The 20,365-nt window shown below is 32.8% G+C and overlaps 1 protein-coding gene across 1 annotated transcript in view; it reads left to right on the top strand.

Moving 5' to 3' along the window:
• Positions 1–20,365, top strand: part of LOC127711888 (protein phosphatase 1G-like) — a 37,972-nt gene extending 17,607 nt beyond the window's left edge. The window contains exons 3-10 of the mRNA XM_052218052.1: positions 2,197–2,382; positions 5,728–6,299; positions 14,465–14,859; positions 15,437–15,530; positions 16,281–16,515; positions 18,116–18,245; positions 18,859–18,952; positions 20,081–20,365. Coding sequence (XP_052074012.1) covers positions 2,197–2,382; positions 5,728–6,299; positions 14,465–14,859; positions 15,437–15,530; positions 16,281–16,515; positions 18,116–18,245; positions 18,859–18,952; positions 20,081–20,257 — 1,883 coding nt within the window. The 3' untranslated portion in view covers positions 20,258–20,365. The remainder of the gene's footprint in view (positions 1–2,196; positions 2,383–5,727; positions 6,300–14,464; positions 14,860–15,436; positions 15,531–16,280; positions 16,516–18,115; positions 18,246–18,858; positions 18,953–20,080) is intronic.

Here is a 20,365-nt window from a genome sequence, read left to right as displayed (position 1 = left end):
TGTATCAATATTTATTTAAGAACCTTTCAATACAATGAAGTAGGTTTGATTAGGCAAAATAAATGGCCCCTTTTTCTAGCTAAGATTTCAAATTAGGATTTATTGTCCAATATCACAATGAATCATAGCTAATACAGTGACTTGATAGGAAATGTTTTGTTTTGTTGAAAATTTTCCTACTTGCATTCTATTCATGACATCACAAATAGCACTCATTTTGATTTCCCACGAAAATTCAATGAAAACTCGTAAATTTCCATTGATTTTTTGGATAGGAAACATAGAGCGCATGTTTGTTATGACATTTTACATATCTGACTTGGATATATATTTAGTTTGTCGACGCCTGCATGTTATGTTTCCTAGGCCTTGTTTTGGTTGAAATCTGGTCGATTTTGTCAAATTTTTCCAAAAAATCCATTTTTGATCCATTAGGGATGTAAAAATCAGCTTTTAAAAAAAAAGTTTGACAAAAATAGTTCTATTTAACTTTCTCGCATGTCTTTTCGTCAACTTAAAAACTTTTTTTGATTTGAAACATTAATATTAAACTTAATAATCAGGGCCATGGCCCTTACCGAACTTACTCCTTTTTGCCTAGCTTCATAACTGATTTCTTTATGTACAATATATAGTTAAGATTCCAAATTATTTTCTTGTTTACAATTTTTTTATTGGAATGGCCAATAGCTTTTCAATTGTGGGAGTCTTTCAAATATTGTTAAACAATTTTTTGCAAACTTTGTTCTGATCAAAGAGTACATATTACTTGGTTGCAAACATGAAAAGTTATTATTATCATGATTATTATTGTATAATTGAAACTAAAGCAAAATTAATTGAGTTAAAAGAATAGAATAAAGGTAGACCACTTCTTGAATATTATGTTGCAAAGTGAAATGATATAGTTCAAAGATATTGAAAAATTTTGGTCACCTCATATAATATTTAAATATTGATATATATTTTCTATTTTTAGTATAAATGTAAATATAAAATAGTAATATGCTTACCTTTAAGCAAAAGTTATACATCTCATTAAAATAATTGTTTAGGAAGTAAGTTATGATACTTATTTTAGCAACCTTTAGTATAAAGTTCTAGTATTGTATGAGTGAAAGGGACTAATCGAGTAAAATTTATGTGTTACCTTGTATAATCAATTGTAGAAATAAGTTAGTCAGTAATTCATATATAAAATGTTATATCTTCAATTGAAACCCTAGTCAGGTGGTAGTGTAAGATTCTGACTATTTAAAAAAAAAAAGGAAAAGTCGCTATACAATATGTCATGGTCTAAATTTTCAAGATGCTTTAAAAGCTGTGAATAAATTAAACAATCAAAGATATGACATAATATATACAACTTACACCTGTGGTTCAATTAGAAGATGAATCTGTACTGAAATAAAATGAAGAATAAGACATATTCCCAATTTGAATAATGTGCCAATCATAAGCGGCTAGACCAGCTGTTTTTATAAAGTATAAGTAGACAAAAAAATATACAAATTTACAAATAAATTTTAACCTGATAAATAGGAACTTTATACTTCATTAAATAAAGCTAAAAAATTAGTACTGTAAATTCAGAAATTATTGCGTGCATTTATTATTGCAACTTTGTCATTTTAGACTAAAATGCAATTTTAATTTTTGCGATATTGAGAAAAATCCTGTTTAATTTATATAAAAAATTTCAAAGTGCGAGTTTAAATTATTGCGATTATAACCCTGTCTATTTATATAAACGATAATACTTGTAAAAGGTAAATAAATAACCTAATTTTGATTATTTCATATATTTTGGTTTCAAAATGATTCTATTTATGTTAATTTAAAAATGAACTGCCTTGGCACCGATACATCATTGAACTAACATAAAATTGTTAATTACATTTACAGATTTGTACTATAGACAGGGTTTCGAAATGACATAATTATGAGTTTGAGTTATCTCCTTATTTTAAAGTCTAGCTGTCAGTAAAACAAGTTGAATTTAGCTGATTTATGAAGGAATACTTATGCACATAGACATCCGATAGGGTGAAAAAAGGGAAGTAACTCTTGCTCTGATTGTGTCAATAGAAACCCTTATCTATATCAGAGTATATGCTTATAATTCTGATGATTTGTGTTTCTGGAGGTTGGATTTGCATTCAACGCCTCAACAGACATATATTTGGTACATTTCAGGTGCAGAAGTAGCACAGTACTGTGCTGCAAATTTACCACTGTATATAAAAGAAACGAAGAGTTATAAGGAAGGAAAATTTAGTGAAGCATTAGAAGAAGCATTTCTTGGTTTTGATGCCATATTGACTACCCCTAAAATTGTTCAGGAACTGAAAGTATTAGCTGGAGTGGAATCTGATGATGAGGGTAAGTCATCCATTATGGTCCTCAAAATAGTACCTCTGTAGGAAACCTATATTGACGACCCCTAACATTGTTCAGGAACGGAAAGTATTAGCTGGAGTGCAATCTGATTATGAAGGTAAGTCTTCCATCATGGTCCACAAAATATTACCTCTGTAGGAAACCTATATTGACGACCCCTAACATTGTTCAGGAACGGAAGTATTAGCTGGAGTGGAATCTGATGATGAAGGTAAGTCATCCATCATGGTCCACAAAATATTATCTCTGAAGGAAACCTATATTGACGACCTCTAAAATTGTTCAGGAACAGAAAGTATTAGCTGGAGTGGAATCTGATGATGAAGGTAAGTCATCCATTATGGTCCTCAAAATAGTACCTCTGTAGGAAACCTATATTGACGACCCCTAACATTGTTCAGGAACGGAAAGTATTAGCTGGAGTGCAATCTGATTATGAAGGTAAGTCTTCCATCATGGTCCACAAAATATTACCTCTGTAGGAAACCTATATTGACGACCCCTAACATTGTTCAGGAACGGAAGTATTAGCTGGAGTGGAATCTGATGATGAAGGTAAGTCTTCCATCATGGTCCACAAAATATTACCTCTGTAGGAAACCTATATTGACGACCCCTAACATTGTTCAGGAACGGAAGTATTAGCTGGAGTGGAATCTGATGATGAAGGTAAGTCATCCATCATGGTCCACAAAATATTATCCCTGAAGGAAACCTATATTGACGACCTCTAAAATTGTTCAGGAACTGAAAGTATTAGCTGGAGTGGAATCTGATGATGAAGGTAAGTCATCCATCATGGTCCACAAAATATTACCTCTGTAGGAAACCTATATTGACGACATCTAAAATTGTTCAGGAACGGAAAGTATTAGCTGGAGTGGAATCTGATGATGAAGGTAAGTCATCCATTATGGTCCTCAAAATATTACCTCTGTAGGAAACCTATTTTGACGACCTCTAAAATTGTTCAGGAACGGAAAGTATTAGCTGGAGTGGAATCTGATGATGAAGGTAAGTCATCAGTCATGGTCCTCAAAATATTACCTCTGTAGGAAACCTATATTGATGACCTCTAAAATTGTTCAGGAACTGAAAGTATTAGCTGGAGTGGAATCTGATAATGAAGGTAAGTCATCCATCATGATCCACAAAATATTATCACTGTATGGGAACCCAGGGTTGGGATATGGTAGCACTCCACATTTATGTGTGTAGCTTCACATTTTGGCCCCTATGGATTTTTCAAATATGAAAGCTAGTGTGCAATAAAATTCATTTTTGGATAGCTGAAGTTTAATATATCCTTCATAGTGGGTTTATAGGAACATCAAGATTGTTTAATATATATATTATGGGCTGTTTTCTGTACGACAGTCTGTATTTTCATATCCATACCATACATTGGTCTGGAAATTATTGTAATGTTCTTTTCCAACTTTTTGTCGAACGAACTTTGTGATTAAATTTTACGAAAAAATGAGGTGAAGGACACCAAATTTCAATTGCTCATTTGGTAGATTAATGTCAATAGTTTCAGAAAATATATCACTCAAAGGGATTGAAATTCTAGTTTGAATCAAATTTTGAGGGAATATGTGAGATTTTCATTCCTATTTTTGCAATATTTATGGTAAATAAATGCAGAATGTTGCCATAGTTACACAAAAAATGAATTACATTTCACCATTTTAACTTTTGAAAATCAAACCTATGGAAAATTACATACATATGCACATGTATGACACAAACAGTCGGCTTAATGTATTAGAAAGCCAGGAATAGAAGATGATTAAAAAATTTCAGCAATATGTTATACTGAGCAATATGATTTTTTAGCCAGCTCTATGTCATTACTCCAGATTTTTAAGATGGGGAAGAATTCTAAATTAAAGGCATAGTGCCATACAATAAATAATAGATGTGTAAATAACTTGCAGAAACTATAAAACACTATTTAGGGGGGGTATACTGTTTTACCTCTGTCTGTCTGTCCGTCCCATGAATATTTTCATCGCATCTTTCTCAGGAACTACATTACAAGGATTTCTGAAATTTGGTTTCAGGGGTTATATGAGTCAGCTATACCATGTGATGTGTTTTCAGATTCATCACTTAACAACTTCCTGTTTACCGAACACTTATATCATTTTACACATGACATCCAAGTTGAAAATTTTCATCACATTTTTCTCAGGAACTACATTACAAGGATTTCTGAAATTTGGTTTCAGTGGTTATATAAGTCAGCTATACCCTGTGATGCGTTTTCAGATTCATCACTCAACAACTTCCTGTTTACCGTCATGTATTTGGGCTGGGGGTATCATCAGTGAGCAGTAGCTCGCAGTTTCACTTGTATTCATCTATTTACTAACTTATCTCATGTATGTATTTTGCCCTTTAATGACAAAAGTGATTTGATGGGCTCAAATGAATATTTACATTTACATATATATTTCCTGTGAGAGATACTTTATCAGAGTTTTAAATGTCTAAAGTGGGATCATGTTATGCAGTACAATATAGACAAGGAGTCCTGATTTCCCTACAGATCATTTTTGTCAAGCCTACAACATTATGTTGTGGAAACAAGACCGACGCTACATTCAGTTGCAGCCGTATAATGGTATGGCGATGTCATTGTCATTTGAAGACATTTGATTTCCAGACAGCAACTTGAGTATAAGTGTAAAAATAAGAAGATGTGGTATAATTATGGACTCTATATATGAAATTGTATCACAAGGTTCCATACCTCAAAAGGAAGGTTAGGATTGATTTTTGGGGGCTATTGTCCTAACACTTTAGGAATTAGGGGCCAAAAACAGGCAATTTTCTAGTTTCAGGACAATAACTTGTGTACGGTAAAAGTGTATGGATCTCTATGAAATTGTACCACAAGGTTTCATACCTCAAAAGGAAGGTTGTGATTGATTTGGGGGTTATGTCCCAAACCATTTAGGAATTAGGGGCCAGAAAACAATGATTTTCTGGTTTCCAAACAATAACTTGAGTATAAGTCTAAGGCACACTTGTTGAAGTCGTGAACCTGCTTTTATCATTATGGAATTGTTTGAAGAATTTATTCCCATTTTTATAAATCTCCTTGGTGGTCTATTGGACACGTGTTGACTTTGAGTGGGGGAGGTCATGGGATCGAATCCCAGCCGGGTCAAGAAAATATTTTAAAATTGGTATTTCCTTCTTCTCTGCTAAGTGTATGGCAATGGTAATCATTTATATTAGTGGTGCTGGTTTGGTCTGTCATGTAATAAAAATTCTATTCTTAATACTTCAATTTCAAATAATTATTTTATTTCAAAGGAGATCCTGCAAAGAGTATCAAACAGCAAAGAACTGAGGCAGAACTACTTAGACAGGAAGCAGATATGCCTATTGAGGAGTTGATGGCAAAATATGAAAGTGAAGATAGTGCTCAACCTAGAACTAGAATTTTACGCAAAAAGACTCAGGTAAATTCACCTGTGATCAAACCCAAAAAATTACCTTTTCCTCAAAATGCAAGTAAACAGGATATAGAAACAAATGAGAACTCTGAAGTTAAATTAGAGGATAAAATTTCAAACGGACATGCTGAAAATGAAAATAACATTAATTTAGAAAAAGAAAATCAGATGAGTAGTTCGCTCTCAACGTCTACATCATCATCATTATCATCATCAGTCCAACAGGATGTCGTAAGCAGTTCAGCAGACAATTCATCTAAATCAACTAACTCTTCAGAAGACCCATCTCAGTCATGTAGTAGTTCAAGCCAGAAGGAGGAAGCAACCTCTTCAACAGCTGACGGCTCTAGTCAAAAAGGTCTGACAAGATCTAAAAAGACCTTGAAAGACCTTGAAAGCTCTGGAGTTAGCAGCTCAGACTCAACACAGGTAAATCAAATTAGAATTTATATATAGTTAGGTTTGCCTTCTAAAATTACAACATTTTCTTTTCATACAATCATACATGATACTATGTCTTACTCTTTCGACTGATGTGGTTTTATTATACGACCGCAAAAAAATTTTTGTGGTCGTATATTGGTATGACGTTGGCGTCGGCGTCGTCGTCGTCGTCGTCGTCGTCCGAATACACATTAGTTTTCGCACTCTAACTTTAGTTTAAGGGAATGGATCTCAATGAAATTTTACCATAAGGTTCAATACCACAAAAGGAAGGTGGGGATTGATTTTGGGGGTTATGGTACTAACAGTTAAGGAATTAGGGGCCAAAAGGGGCCAAAAATAAGCATTTTTGTAACTTCCAGACATAACTTGTGTGTAAGTGTATGGATCTCTCTGACATTGTACCACAAGGTTCCATATCACAAAGGGAATGCTGGGATTGATTTTGGGGGTAATTGCCTCCAAATTTTAGGAATTGGGGGCCAAAAAGGGGCAAAAAACAAGCATTTTTCTAGTTTCATGACAATATCTTGTTTGTAAGTGTATGGATCTTTATGAAATTGTACTACAAGGTTCCATATCACAAAGGGAATACTGGGATTGATTTTTGGGGTAATTTCCTCCAAATTTTAGGAATTAGGGGCAAAAAAGGGGCAAAAAAAAAGCATTTTTCTAGTTTCATGACAATAACTTGTTTGTAAGTGTATGGATCTTTATGAAATTGTACTACAAGGTTCCATATCACAAAGGGAAGGCTGGGATTGATTTTGGGGGTTTTCCCTCAAAATTTTAGTAATTAGGGGCCATAAAAGGGCAAAAAAAACATGCATTTTTCTAGTTTCAGGACAATAACTTGTGTGTAAGTGTATGGATCTTTATGAAATTGTACTGCAAGGTTCCATATCACAAAGGGAAAGCTGGAATTGAGTTTGGGGGTAATTGCCCTAAACGTTTAGGAATTTGGGGTCAAAAAGGGGCCAAAAAACAAGCATTTTTCTAGTTTCCAGACAATAACTTGTGTTCAAGTGTATGAATCTCTCTGAAATTGTACTGCAAGGTACCATACCACAAAGGGAAAGCTGGGATTGAGTTTGGGGGTGATGAATCATAAGGGGGTTCAAAAAATTGGGGGGGGATTTTTTTTTCCTTTTTTTTCTTTAATATTTTCCATTTTAAATTGGTTATTTCTGATTTATATATAAAAGCAAATAATAATGATATGGTTTGAATAGGCATACATGTGAACCTCCCGACGGGAGTACAATAATCCCGTTTTCAGGGGTCTCCTCCCGACCTCCCGTTGAAGAGGAAAAAATCCCGTGTATGAAATTTTTCATGAATGAAAAATTTCTGCCCAACATATCATCTCAGGCATCTGGTGTAACTGACATTACCTGAAGTTATATTTTACCTGTAAATCAATTAACATGCATAATTATATGGCTTCACTTGTCAGCTTGGGTGTCAAACATACAGGTAATCAACGATTTTTACCTCAGGCTAACTGCCGTTGTGTAACAAAAACTGTGTATTTATTGGGTTACTTCCCTTGATTTATCCTGTTTTAAGTTACTTTCCTTTTAATAATGAAAATTTTTAAAAGAATATAAATAAAATATAAATTGAACAAATAATCATAAAAGGATGGTTATTAAATGATTTTAAATGTCTTAGGACATATAAAAAAATAATAATTTGAAAATTATTTGAGGATTCTAGACTTCCTTTCAAGGCTTAAATTGAAATTTTTTATAAGAACTATGACCCTAATTTTACAGATAAAATGATTTTTTGAGTTTGCAAATAAAAACTATTTGCAAGAGAAAAAATAAAAAATAAAAACTATTTGCAGATAGCTAAACAAATGTTCTGGTCGCAATGATTGTTTTATAGAATATGAAGTAAAAAATTTAAAGAACATACTGGAAAAATACAATGTTAGATTGAACATGTAGAATATAAAGATGGAGAAACTTTATAAGTACAAGGGTACTATAAACATAATAAATTGGATGGAAAGTTGAAGAAAACACACTTTAAAAGACCATTTTTACAGCACACGGTTACATTTACAACAAAATTAATGTCGATTAAAAACCTCCTGATCTGAGTCCTAATCTCCTGACCAAAATTTCCCAATCTCCTGATCTGAGTTTCACAGTCCATCACATGTATGAATAGGTAAATTGAAAATTTTTAAGTTCTTAGACCACTTTCATTCTGTGTCAGAAACCTATGCTGTGTCAAATATTTAATTACAATCCAAATTCAGTGCTGTATCAAGCTTGAATGTTGTGTCCATACTTGCCCCAACTGTTCAGGGTTCGACCTCTGCGGTCGTATCAAGCTGCGCCCCAGCGGAGCATTTTATTTAAAGCTATTTTAAAATTAAATGCACTCAGGGACTAGGAGACTCATTAATATTAGACCCTCACAATGCTTTAAATGTAATCTGATTTTCCCATACAGTGGTCTTGAAATCTTTTGGACCATCTGACATTTGAGGCAAATTGTACTTAAGTCGGCCCAGCTTTCATTAGGTGTTTGACCAAATATATGACAGAAATCATCACAAAACTGCCAGTAATTATATTATTGGCCAGGCAGATTAATTGTTTCTGATCAGCAATTCTAGGAGGCCCTCTTAGAAAATAATTGGATGTGCAGATTAATGTTGTAGATATTTTTGAATCTGCATTTTGCGAGCAGTTTGGCAAAAACTGTCCAAATAAAATAAAAAGACAAACAAGTCCTGCAAATTCTAGAGCCTCCAACCATTATAACATAGGGTCTGTCAGCTGGTTTGGATTTTATATTTTTTTCATTTTATTTTAGTTTTTATACGACCGCAAAAATTAAAAATTTTTTGGTCGTATATTGGTATGACGTTGGCGTCGTCGTCGTCGTCTGGCGTCGTCCGGCGTCGTCCGAAGACACATTGGTTTTCGCACTCTAACTTTAGTTTAAGTGAATGGATCTCCATGAAATTTTACCATAAGGTTCAATACCACAAAAGGAAGGTTGGGATTGATTTTGGGGGTTATGGTACCAACAGTTAAGGAATTAGGGGCCAAAAAGGGGCCAAAAATAAGCATTTTTGTAACTTCCAGACAATAACTTGTGTGTAAGTGTATTGATCTCTCTGACATTGTACCACAAGGTTCCATATCACAAAGGGAAGGCTGTAATTGATTTTGGGGGTATTTGCCTCAAAATTTTAGGAATTAGGGGCCAAAAAAGGGGCAAAAAACAAGCATTTTTCTAGTTTCATGACAATAACTTGTGTGTAAGTGTTTGGATCTTTCTGAGATTGTACTACAAGGTTCCATATCACAAAGGGAAAGCTGGAATTGAGTTTGGGGTTAATTGCCCGAAACGTTTAGGAATTGGGGGCCAAAAAAGGGCCAAAAATAAGCATTTTTCTAGTTTCCAGACAATAACTTGTGTTCAAGTGTATTGATCTCTCAGAAATTTTTTTTTTCTTTTTTTCTTTTTTTTTTTCTTTTAAAATTTTCCATTTTAAGTTGGTTATTTCTGATTTATATTTAAAAGCAAATAATAATGATATGGCAGGAGATACACACCAAACAGGATGTGTAAATTATTATATAATAAGTATTGTGCAATAGCAAGAAATTTTCAATTGCACAGTATTGCACAATAGCAAGAAATCTTCAGTTGCACAGTATTGCGCAATAGCAAGAAATCTTCAATTGCACAGTATTGCGCAATAGCAAGAAATCTCCAATAGCACAATATTGCGCAATAGCAAGAAATTGTCAATTGTACAGTATTGCGCAATAGCAAGAAATATTCAATTGCACAGTATTGTGCAAAAGAAGATACTTCGTATAAATTGCTTATTTCTTGATCAATTTCAATGGGGTTTTATTCTTGAATTCTTGTGGTTCTTTAATATGCTGAATCTAACCGTGTATTTAGTTTTTGGATTTTGGGCCCCGTTTTTAAATTGGTCCACATTGAGGTCCAAAGGGTCCAAAATTTAACTTTTTTTGATTTCATCAAAAATTGAATTATTGGGGTTCTTTGATATGCCAAATCTAACCGTGTATTTAGATTCTTATTTTTTGGTTCCGTTTTCAAATTGGTCTACATTAAGGTCCAAAGGGTCCAAAATTAAACTTAGTTTGATTTTAACAAAAATTTTAATTTTAGGGTTCTTTGATATGCTGAATCTAAACATGTATTTAGATTTTTGATTTTTGGCCCAGTTTTCAAGTTGGTCCAAATTGGGGTCCTAAATTAAAATTTGTTTGATTTCGACAAAAATTGAATATATGGGGTTCTTTGATATGCTGAATCTAACCATGTATTTAGATTTTTTATTTGTGGACCCCGCTATTAAATTGGTTCATATTGAGGTCAAAAGGGTCCAAAATTAAACTTCGTTTGATTTCATCAAAAATTGAATTATTGGGGTTCTTTGATATGCCAAATCTAACCGTGTATTTAGATTTTTAATTTTGGGTCCCGTTTTTTAAATTGGTCTACATTAAGGTCCAAAGGGTCCAAAATTAAACTTAGTTTGATTTTAACAAAAATTGAATTATTGGGGTTCTTTGATATGCTGAATCTAAACATGTGTTTAGATTTTTGATTATGGGCCCAGTTTTCAAATTGGTCCAAGTTGGGGTCCAAAATTAAACTTTGTTTGATTTCAACAAAAATTGAATATATGGGGTTCTTTGATATGCTGAATCTAACCATGTATTTAGATTTTTTATTTGTGGACCCCGCTATCAAATTGGTTCATATTGAGGTCAAAAGGGTCCAAAATTTAACTTCGTTTAATTTCATCAATAATTGAATTATTGGGGTTCTTTGATATGCCAAATCTAACCGTGTATTTAGATTTTTAATTTTGGGTCCCGTTTTTTAAATTGGTCTACATTAAGGTCCAAAGGGTCAAAAATTAAACTTAGTTTGATTTTAACAAAAATTGAATTATTGGGGTTCTTTGATATGCTGAATCTAAACATGTGTTTAGATTTTTGATTATGGGCCCTGTTTTCAAATTGGTCCAAGTTGGGGTCCAAAATTAAACTTTGTTTGATTTCAACAAAAATTGAATATATGGGGTTCTTTGATATGCTGAATCTAAACATGTATTTAGATTTTTGATTTTTGGCCCAGTTTTCAAGTTGGTCCAAATTGGGGTCCAAAATTAAACTTTGTTTGATTTCAACAAAAATTGAATATGTGAGGTTCTTGGTTATACTGAATCTAACCATGTATTTAGATTTTTATTTGTGAGCCCGCTATGAAATTAGTTCATTTTGAGGTCAAAAGGGTCCAAAATTAAACTTTCGTTTGATTTCATCAAAAATTTAATTATTGGGGTTCTTTGATATGCCAAATCTAACCGTGTATTTAGATTTTTAATTTTGGGTCCCGTTTTTTAAATTAGTCTACATTAAGGTCCAAAGGGTCCAAAATTAAACTTAGTTTGATTTTAACAAAAATTGAATTTTTGGGGTTCTTTGATATGCTGAATCTAAGCATGTGTTTAGATTTTTGATTATGGGCCCAGTTTTCAAGTTTGTCCAAGTTGGGGTCCAAAATTAAACTTTGTTTGATTTCAACAAAAATTGAATATATGGGGTTCTTTGATATGCTGAATCTAACCATGTATTTTGATTTTGGACATTGGACCATAATAGGTAAATTAAAAAAAATCAAGTTCTTAGACCACATTCTTTCTGTGTCAGAAACCTATGCTGTGTCAAATATTTAATCACAATCCAAATTCAGAGCTGTATCAAGCTTGAATGTTGTGTCCATACTTGCCCCAACTGTTCAGGGTTCGACCTCTGCGGTCGTATCAAGCTGCGCCCAGCGAAGCATTTTATTACATATTAACAAAATCCAGAAAAGTTTTCTCTCTGACTTTAATACTGTTATACACTTATGCATATTAGTAATTTGACTTTTTCTTAAATAATTTATTGGTAAGGCAATGAAATATTTTAGGGTCGACGATCAAATAAAGGGTTGGTCAGGAGGCAGGTAACAAGCATTATTATTATTATGGCCTGAGAAAAAAATCATTTTTGTCAGAATTGTTGGTTTTTTGTCGAGCCTGCGACAAAAAAGCTCGACATAGGGATAGTGAACCGGCGGCGGCAGCATTAGCTAACTTCTTAAAAGCTTTATATTTTAGAAGCTAGAAGACCTGGATGCTTCATACTTTGTATATAGATGCTTTATGTTGTGAAGTTTCCGTCTGTCATATGTCCATTGTCCTTGACCTCATTTTCATGGTTCAGTGACTACTTGAAAAAAAAAGTCAACATTTTTTGTAATGATAATTTCTTTCTTATTATGAGTAATAGGATAACTATATTTAGTATGTGCGTACCTTGCTCATGCCCGTCAGACAATTTTCATTTGACGTTGACCTCATTTCATGGATCAGTGAACAAGGTTAAGTTTTCGTGGTCAAGTCCATATATCAGATACTATAAGCAGTAGGTCTACTATATTTGGTATATGGAATGATTGTAAGGTGTACATGTCCAACTGGTAGGTGTCATCTGCCCTTGACCTCATTTTCATGGTTCAGTGGTCAAAGTTAAGTTTTTGAGTTTTGGTCTTTTTTTTCTAATACTATATGCAATAGGTCAACTATATTTGGTGTATGGAAATATTTTATGATGTACATGTCAGTCTCGCAGGTTTTATTTGACCTTGACCTCATTTTCATGGTTCATTTCTCAGTGTTAAGTTTTTGTGTTTTGGTCTGTTTTTCTTCATTTATAAGCAATAGATCAACTATATTTGTTGTATGGAAGGATTGTAAGGTGTATATGTCTGTTTGGCAGGTATCATCTGACATTGACCTCATTTTCATGGTTCATTAGTCAATGTTAAGTTTTCATGGTTAAGTTTGTTTCTTAGATACTATAAGCAATAGGTCAACTATATTTAATGCATAAATTGATTGTAAGGTGTACATGTCTGTCTGGCATGGTTCATCTGACCTTGACCTCATTTTCATGGTTCATTGGTCAATATTAAGTTTTCTTGGTTAAGACTGTTTCTTAGAAACTATAAGCAATAGGTCAACTATGTTTGGTTTATTGAATGATTGTAAGGTGTACATGTATTTCTTGTTTGGTTTATCTGACCTTGACCTCATTTTCTTGGATCATGTTAAGTTTATGTGTTACTTGTAGTAAAGCTTTATATTTAGGACTATCAACATAAAATCAATGGTTAGTAAAGAAGGCGAGACATTTCAGCGTGTGCACTCTTGTTGTATTTGAAATTTGGACAGGAGACTTCATTAATCAGTTCTGAACATTGGAAAGTATGTCCTGCAAAAAATGAGGCAAAATTAGCGAAATTGAAATTTTCTTTAATGCACATGCACATGCATTAGATGCATAATAAACACAAATTGTCTATTTTATTGCATGAATTTGCAGGAAAATCTACAAGTTGTCTGAAAATCCTCTAAATTACCAAATTCCAAGTTTTTGTCATGGTCTATTGACTTTGAACTTTTTGCTTAGTTTACATGTATTAGTTTAGATCAATTTAAGATGAACCGCTAATGTTAAGTCAATGATATTTGGTATGCAAATTAATTGGCATTTGCAAGTCTTATTTCCATGGAGATTATATAGCCGCTCCACCTTATCATGGTTCATGGACTTGAAACTTTTACATAGTTTACATGTTAATGTTTGTGTTTAGGTTTGTTTAAAGGGAACGACGTATGATAAGTCAATGGTATTTGGTATGCAGTTGTATTAGCATTGGCGCATCTCATTTCCATGGAGATTGTTTAGCCATGTACCTTCAGTCATGGTTCATTGACTTTGAATATTTGCATAACTTACATGTTAAAGTATTGCTGTTTTAATTTCAACATTTGCATTATCAAAATTACAAAAAGGCGAGACATACATGTATCTCTGTGTTAACAGTTTATTATCCCAATTTTTCTGGAAAAACATAGTACCTATGTTTAATTTAATATTTTTCAAAGATTAATCTCAATCTACAATATATAAAAATGTCTTCAAAAGGACAATTTAATGGGAAACTGTATTGACACTCCTTAATTAATTTTATACGTGACATACCATAAATAGAAAATACTTGTATAATTGCTGAATTTTTAGACCAAGGAAACTTCTAGTACAGGGACCAAGGTAAATGATTCTGAGATAAGTGATGGTCCATCTTCATCCAATACAACAGAAGCAGCTTGTGGGTCTTCTACTGTAACGGGTGGATCAGATATGGCAGATCCTGTGTGTGGATCATCCTCACATAGTTCTGGTGGTTCAGCTGGATCCAGTATGGCTGGTTCTGTTGGAGGATCAGGCTCCAGTTCAGGTAGTTTTTTTATTGGGGAACCAGCTGCTGGTGGATCATCTTCAAATAAGAATGAATCAGCTGGTAGTAGTAGTGGTATAAATGATGATGAGGAGGAAGATGATGATGAGGAAATGGAAGATTATGAAGATGAGGATTTATCTGGCAGCGAGGATGACGAGGAGTTTGAAGCTGCAAGGTAAGTGCTTGTAATGAGAACCATAGAAAACCTAATAGTAATCTGCTCTGTTTAATCATGCCTTGAACATAGGATAGTGGTTTTGAAAACATCTGATAGCACCATTGGAACCAGTTTTAACTGTATTCTTAAAACAAAACTAGTGTAAACTTGTGTGCAATGAATGTTTTATTTAATCACCTCACAGCAAAAACATTGGTCCATATACAATTTATAATAACAAAATTTCAACAATGAATGCATTTAAGCAATATTTCAACAATGAATGCATTTAAGCAATATTTCAACAATGAATGCATTTAATCAAAATATAAAAAATGATTGGTTGTAACATGTAAGCACGTTTCAGATCTGCCAGGCAGTCACTTCTTGTTGGACATCAGTTGAAGTTTTAAAACACCCATTGAGCATGGAACTTTTTGCATATGAATTGCAGGCCTTGAGCATACAGGTTGACCTAAATTCATGCACTCTGTTTGAGTTCCAATTAACGTCACCGTCTATAAAGCATGTTAGGGACATCAGACAACAAAGTGCTACATGTTTGTGAGTACTAAATATGTTTTATTTATATTAGTGATGAAGATGAAGACGAAGAAAGTGAAGATGATGAAGAAATTGAAGAGGAGGAAGAAGACAGTTATATGGCTGAAAGAACACCTACAGAAGAGGTTTGTTTTGAATTGGGACTTAAAAACTGACCTTTTCCATGAATGTCCTGTATTGGATTTAGTAAAAGGGTACCAGAGTATGAGTTTTTAGAGGGTGGACTGAATTTATTAGTGGAGCAAGTTCCCAGCAACTCATAAGTCTATAAATGTTCCAAGCAGAAAGATTTAGATCTGTTTTATGTGTTTTGATGAGGCAAAGACCATGAAATGGCTTCTTCAGGATTTAGGAGTTAAGTTATCTGATCCATTGTTGACTTTCTGAAGTATAATAATGCTGTATCTGACATATCCTTCTTTGGTTTGATATTTCAGCATATGTTTCATGTTAAGGTAACATATCAAAGTAAAATAGTGATTGAATGCCCAAGGTTTCATTTACTTTATGAGTTTTTATTAACACAATTAACTCTGTTCTGATCTGAACCCATCAACAAAGCCAATATATATATATATATATGGCTTCCAAATAGGTCCATGCTGCAAGGTTCCACAGTATAAAAAGTTTACAAGTCTAAAAACTAAGTTTATAACTTTTAAAATACTGGTAATGAAAAGAATTAACAAGTAAACATACCTTTAAACCTTCAATGATCTACACATTTTCATTTGCTTGCATAATCTTATATAATGAAATCATAAAATTTCAATCATTTGAAGCAATACACATTTTTGTTAAACTATGCAAATGTATATAAACAAAATTAAATTAAAGCACAGTAATTTAGGAATTGTTTTCCTCATATTTTTTAGCCAGGTTCGGATAGTGGAAGTACAGCAGTTTTAGCCATGATAAAAAACAAGAAGCTTTATGTAGCAAATGCAGGAGATTCAAGATGTATACTGAGTCGTGGTGGAAAAGCTATTGATATGTCTGTAGACCACAAACCTGAAGATGAATGCGAAAAGAATCGCATTGAAGCTGCTGGCGGCAAAGTTACAGAGGAGGGCCGTGTAAATGGTGGTCTTAATTTATCAAGAGCAATAGGTTTGATTTAATAACTATTAAAAAGTATAAATTAACCATAAAAGTAATTGTCCCCTACCGACTGCCACAATGTAGAGTGGGGAATATGGAAATGCTAGACCAATATGTACAAGCACACTCATGTTTTGATTTTTAATGGATGTTAATCAAATTTATAGGAGAGATTAAAGCTGCAAATATCTCAGCCTTTAAGAAAGTGAGTGCTGTTGATACTTTTCATGAAGAGTTATGCTCAAGTTATTTATGTGCATCATGGCCGATGGAATGTAAAATACATGAGCACTAAAGCTTGATAGATGCTTATATTTGATTATGACTTCAGTGACATTATATACAGGGGTTCAAATTAGCAGTGGTCCACAGCCCGTGAACTTCCAGCTTTTGTTTGGACATTCCCGCTGGTAGTTAGCTACACCCGAGAGACTTTCGTTTTTTGCAGGTTGAAAAAAAATCAAACAAAACTAGAAAACGCTAGAGTCTTTTTCATTTTGGAGTGACCTCTTTCAAAAGAAAACCTGATGAAACAGGTGACACAGCGGGATGACTGATAAAACGCAGCCCAAAAGACAGGCTCTGACTAAGGACCAAAAATATGACCGGGAAAAGTGAGAACGTAAATTTTTGGCCCAATGGAAGCTTAATCGTCCTTGTTCTGTATTTTGATGAGGCATCTGGTTAAATGTTGTGCAAGTATTACAAGTGTCAAATATCCCACACAAAAGGTTTGTGCCCTGGTTAGTGGGACAAAAAACTTAAAGCTTTACGCCATAAAAAATCAAGAAACTACCTCCCAGCATCTATCTCGCCAAAAACAGTGGTTGAAAGAAACTGACCACAAGAAACTGAAATGCATTATTTATTTACATGTAAAGATTAAACATTATAATATAAAAAGCAGTAAACTCACATTTTCACAAAGTAAAAAAACACATTTATTTAAACAAAGAACAGACCAAGCTTACTTATCTACTTTTCCAAAATTGCATGCATGGTTCCTTTTGGCCTTTAGATACTAGTAGAAACAGTTACTAAGACTTGATGAATGCTATGAAAGTAAGCATTTTCTGTTTTTATAAATTGAATTTTTCAAGTACAATTACAATTGGACCTTCTAAGAATGAAGGAGGACCTTTCCGTCTTTTTGCTCAAAGGTCCTGGACCTTCCATTGCCTAAAGTAAATTTGAACCCCTGAAATAATAATTTAATTAACTAATATTTCAGTGAAGTTTGAAAATGAATGTCCCTTGAAAATTTGCTTGTGAGATATATCTGTCCAACCAACATTGTAAGTTTTGAAATGAAAGAGACTACTGTCATGAAATTTTATATTCCGCTACTGCATATTGATCAGAGCTTTTAAGTGAAACACATTTAATTGCTAAAAATACCAGTATCTTAAATTTGTCAAAAAAAATTTGATGAAAATTTTGAACCTTATTTTCTTTGTAGATGTGGGTTGTTTGATTTTGTTTTTCAAAGATGTTATCTCAGTCTATGACACATCTCAAAATCACAATTATGACATTTTTTTGCAAAATGTATCAACCCTCCTTGTGTAATCATATATTTTTTTGTTTCATTCTGTTTTAATTATTTAAGGTGACCACTTCTACAAAAGAAATATGGAAAAATCTCCAAAGGAACAGATGATAACAGCACTACCGGATATAGAAACTGCTGTGTTACAAGAAAATGATGAGTTCTTAGTTCTTGCCTGTGATGGCATATGGTAAAAGCAATCAGTTAATCAAAATCTGTTATCTCACTAAAATAAAGGAACTTAGTCTTTAAAAAATGAAAGTAGTTATTTAAAATCCTGATGTCTAACATAATATTGTTATTATGATACCTGTGTAAATGAAACCATTCACTAAAACTCATGTATTAGGATACACAATACACAATCATTTGTAAACACCTGTCCAATCTGGACAAAATCTTTAATATTTGGTCAGCAGTTTGAGAGTGATGAGGTGTAACATGTGATCTGTCAGATACCTACTTCCTGTTTGCCAATACCTAGAATTTTTCAACATGTTGAATGAACTTAAAAAATTAGTCACATTTTTCTTAAAAACTACTTTATGACTTCATATTTGGTCAGCAGCTCAAAAGTGATGGTTTGTAACGTTTGTGCTTTTTGGATCTGTCCGACACGTACTTCCTGTTGTCAGATTCTTTGATTTATGATTTGGGGTATGCTTAGCATGACATCATGTACATTCTTGTTTTTGTAGAGTAAGAATATTAACCTTACTGAACCACATACACATTTTATCTTAAGTATAGTGTTACTTGCTTTTTATGTCAAACATAGATATTGATAATTATGTTGTTTTCAGGAATTATATGACCAGTCAAGAGGTTGTTGATTTTGTAAAAGAGAAAATGAAAGAGGAAGAAAATAGAAAGCAGCTATCACTTATTTGTGAAAAGGTCTGTATTTATCTTTTATAACACATCAGTGAAGCTGTTCCAATTATGTTACGCAATATTTATCTTCAGTTATGGCTTCATACTTGAGCATTCAACAAGTTTTTAGCATTCAATAAAATTTATGGTTCAGTTTGTTGTGAATTTCTAAGCATTTCTAACAATCAAATCTTGTTTAAAATAGATATAATCTTAATCATGTGACATCAGCATCAAAATTTACTTTATAACTTTTAGTAGGAGTTGATAGGTTTGCAGTCTAAAAGGTCTTTTAAAAAGTTCAGTTTATGAGATTTTCTTTTTAATTGATTCGCTGGAATTCAATGAATTTTTGATAATAAACAAAATGTAACAATTGTATTTATAGCTATATGGGATTTTGACTATCATTCATTTATATTTAATTTTAACATTTTGTGGAAAGATTGGAACTTCCAGTAGGAATTCCTGAAAAGAAGCCCTGGTTGAGTTTATAAAAAAATACCCAACAAAAGCAATTGCTTTATGAAAACCATTCAAATAATCCTTCAACATTAGAACTTTATCTGGTGACATTGTGAATATTAAAAATAACCATAAAACCAGATCATTTTACATGTTTCTTTGTGTGTGTTTATATATTTGACAATTTTCTAGCTATTTATATTAAAGGACATATATTTATCTTTTTTTAGCTATTTGAAAAATATCTGGTACTATCAATTTATAACATGTATTTATATTTATCATGCAATTGACTTTTCTACTATACAAATACAAGTGTACAAATAACATGAAGCGATATACATATAGTATACATTTATAGTCTCTTAGTATCCTGCTTCTGTTGTGAGGGAACAGTTATATTCAAATAACTGTTTATCTCACAGTTCAACTGAGGGTTCTCATCACTGTTGGCGTTTTAAGTCTTGTTGATTTCATTCAAAAACAAATTCAACTGTTGGAAAGTTAAAAAAACACGCTTTTAAGCGTAAATGTTCAATTGCAGAATAAAAACAATTTTGGTACATTGTAGGAAAATATAAAAAAATTTTGTACAACTTTAGAAACAGAGAGAACAGTGAGGCTCGTCTATTTAACCTCTATTTGATAAAAGTTCAAACTTGACAACATACATTTCTATTTTTTCAGCTATTTGACAAATGTCTGGCCCCTAACACATTAGGAGATGGAACAGGATGTGATAACATGACTTGTATTATTGTAACATTTGATCAACTTTGGAATAACAATAAAAACAAAAGACCTGCAGAGGACAATGAAGAAATGTCAGATAAACGGAGAAAAACAGAGGAGCTCGGCACTTGAACTGTTAATTGTTTGTAATATTTTTTATGTGTCACTTAAATCATATATATTGTATAACATTAAGAAAAAAAATACTGTCATGCAAATTAAAAATCCTAATCAGTTTCA

This window comes from Mytilus californianus, unplaced genomic scaffold (genome assembly GCF_021869535.1).
Source record: "Mytilus californianus isolate M0D057914Y unplaced genomic scaffold, xbMytCali1.0.p SCAF_1, whole genome shotgun sequence".
NCBI classification, from domain to species: Eukaryota; Metazoa; Mollusca; class Bivalvia; order Mytilida; family Mytilidae; genus Mytilus; species Mytilus californianus.
Note: the sequence above shows the minus strand (reverse complement) of the source record. Positions and strands in the feature narration are given on the sequence as shown.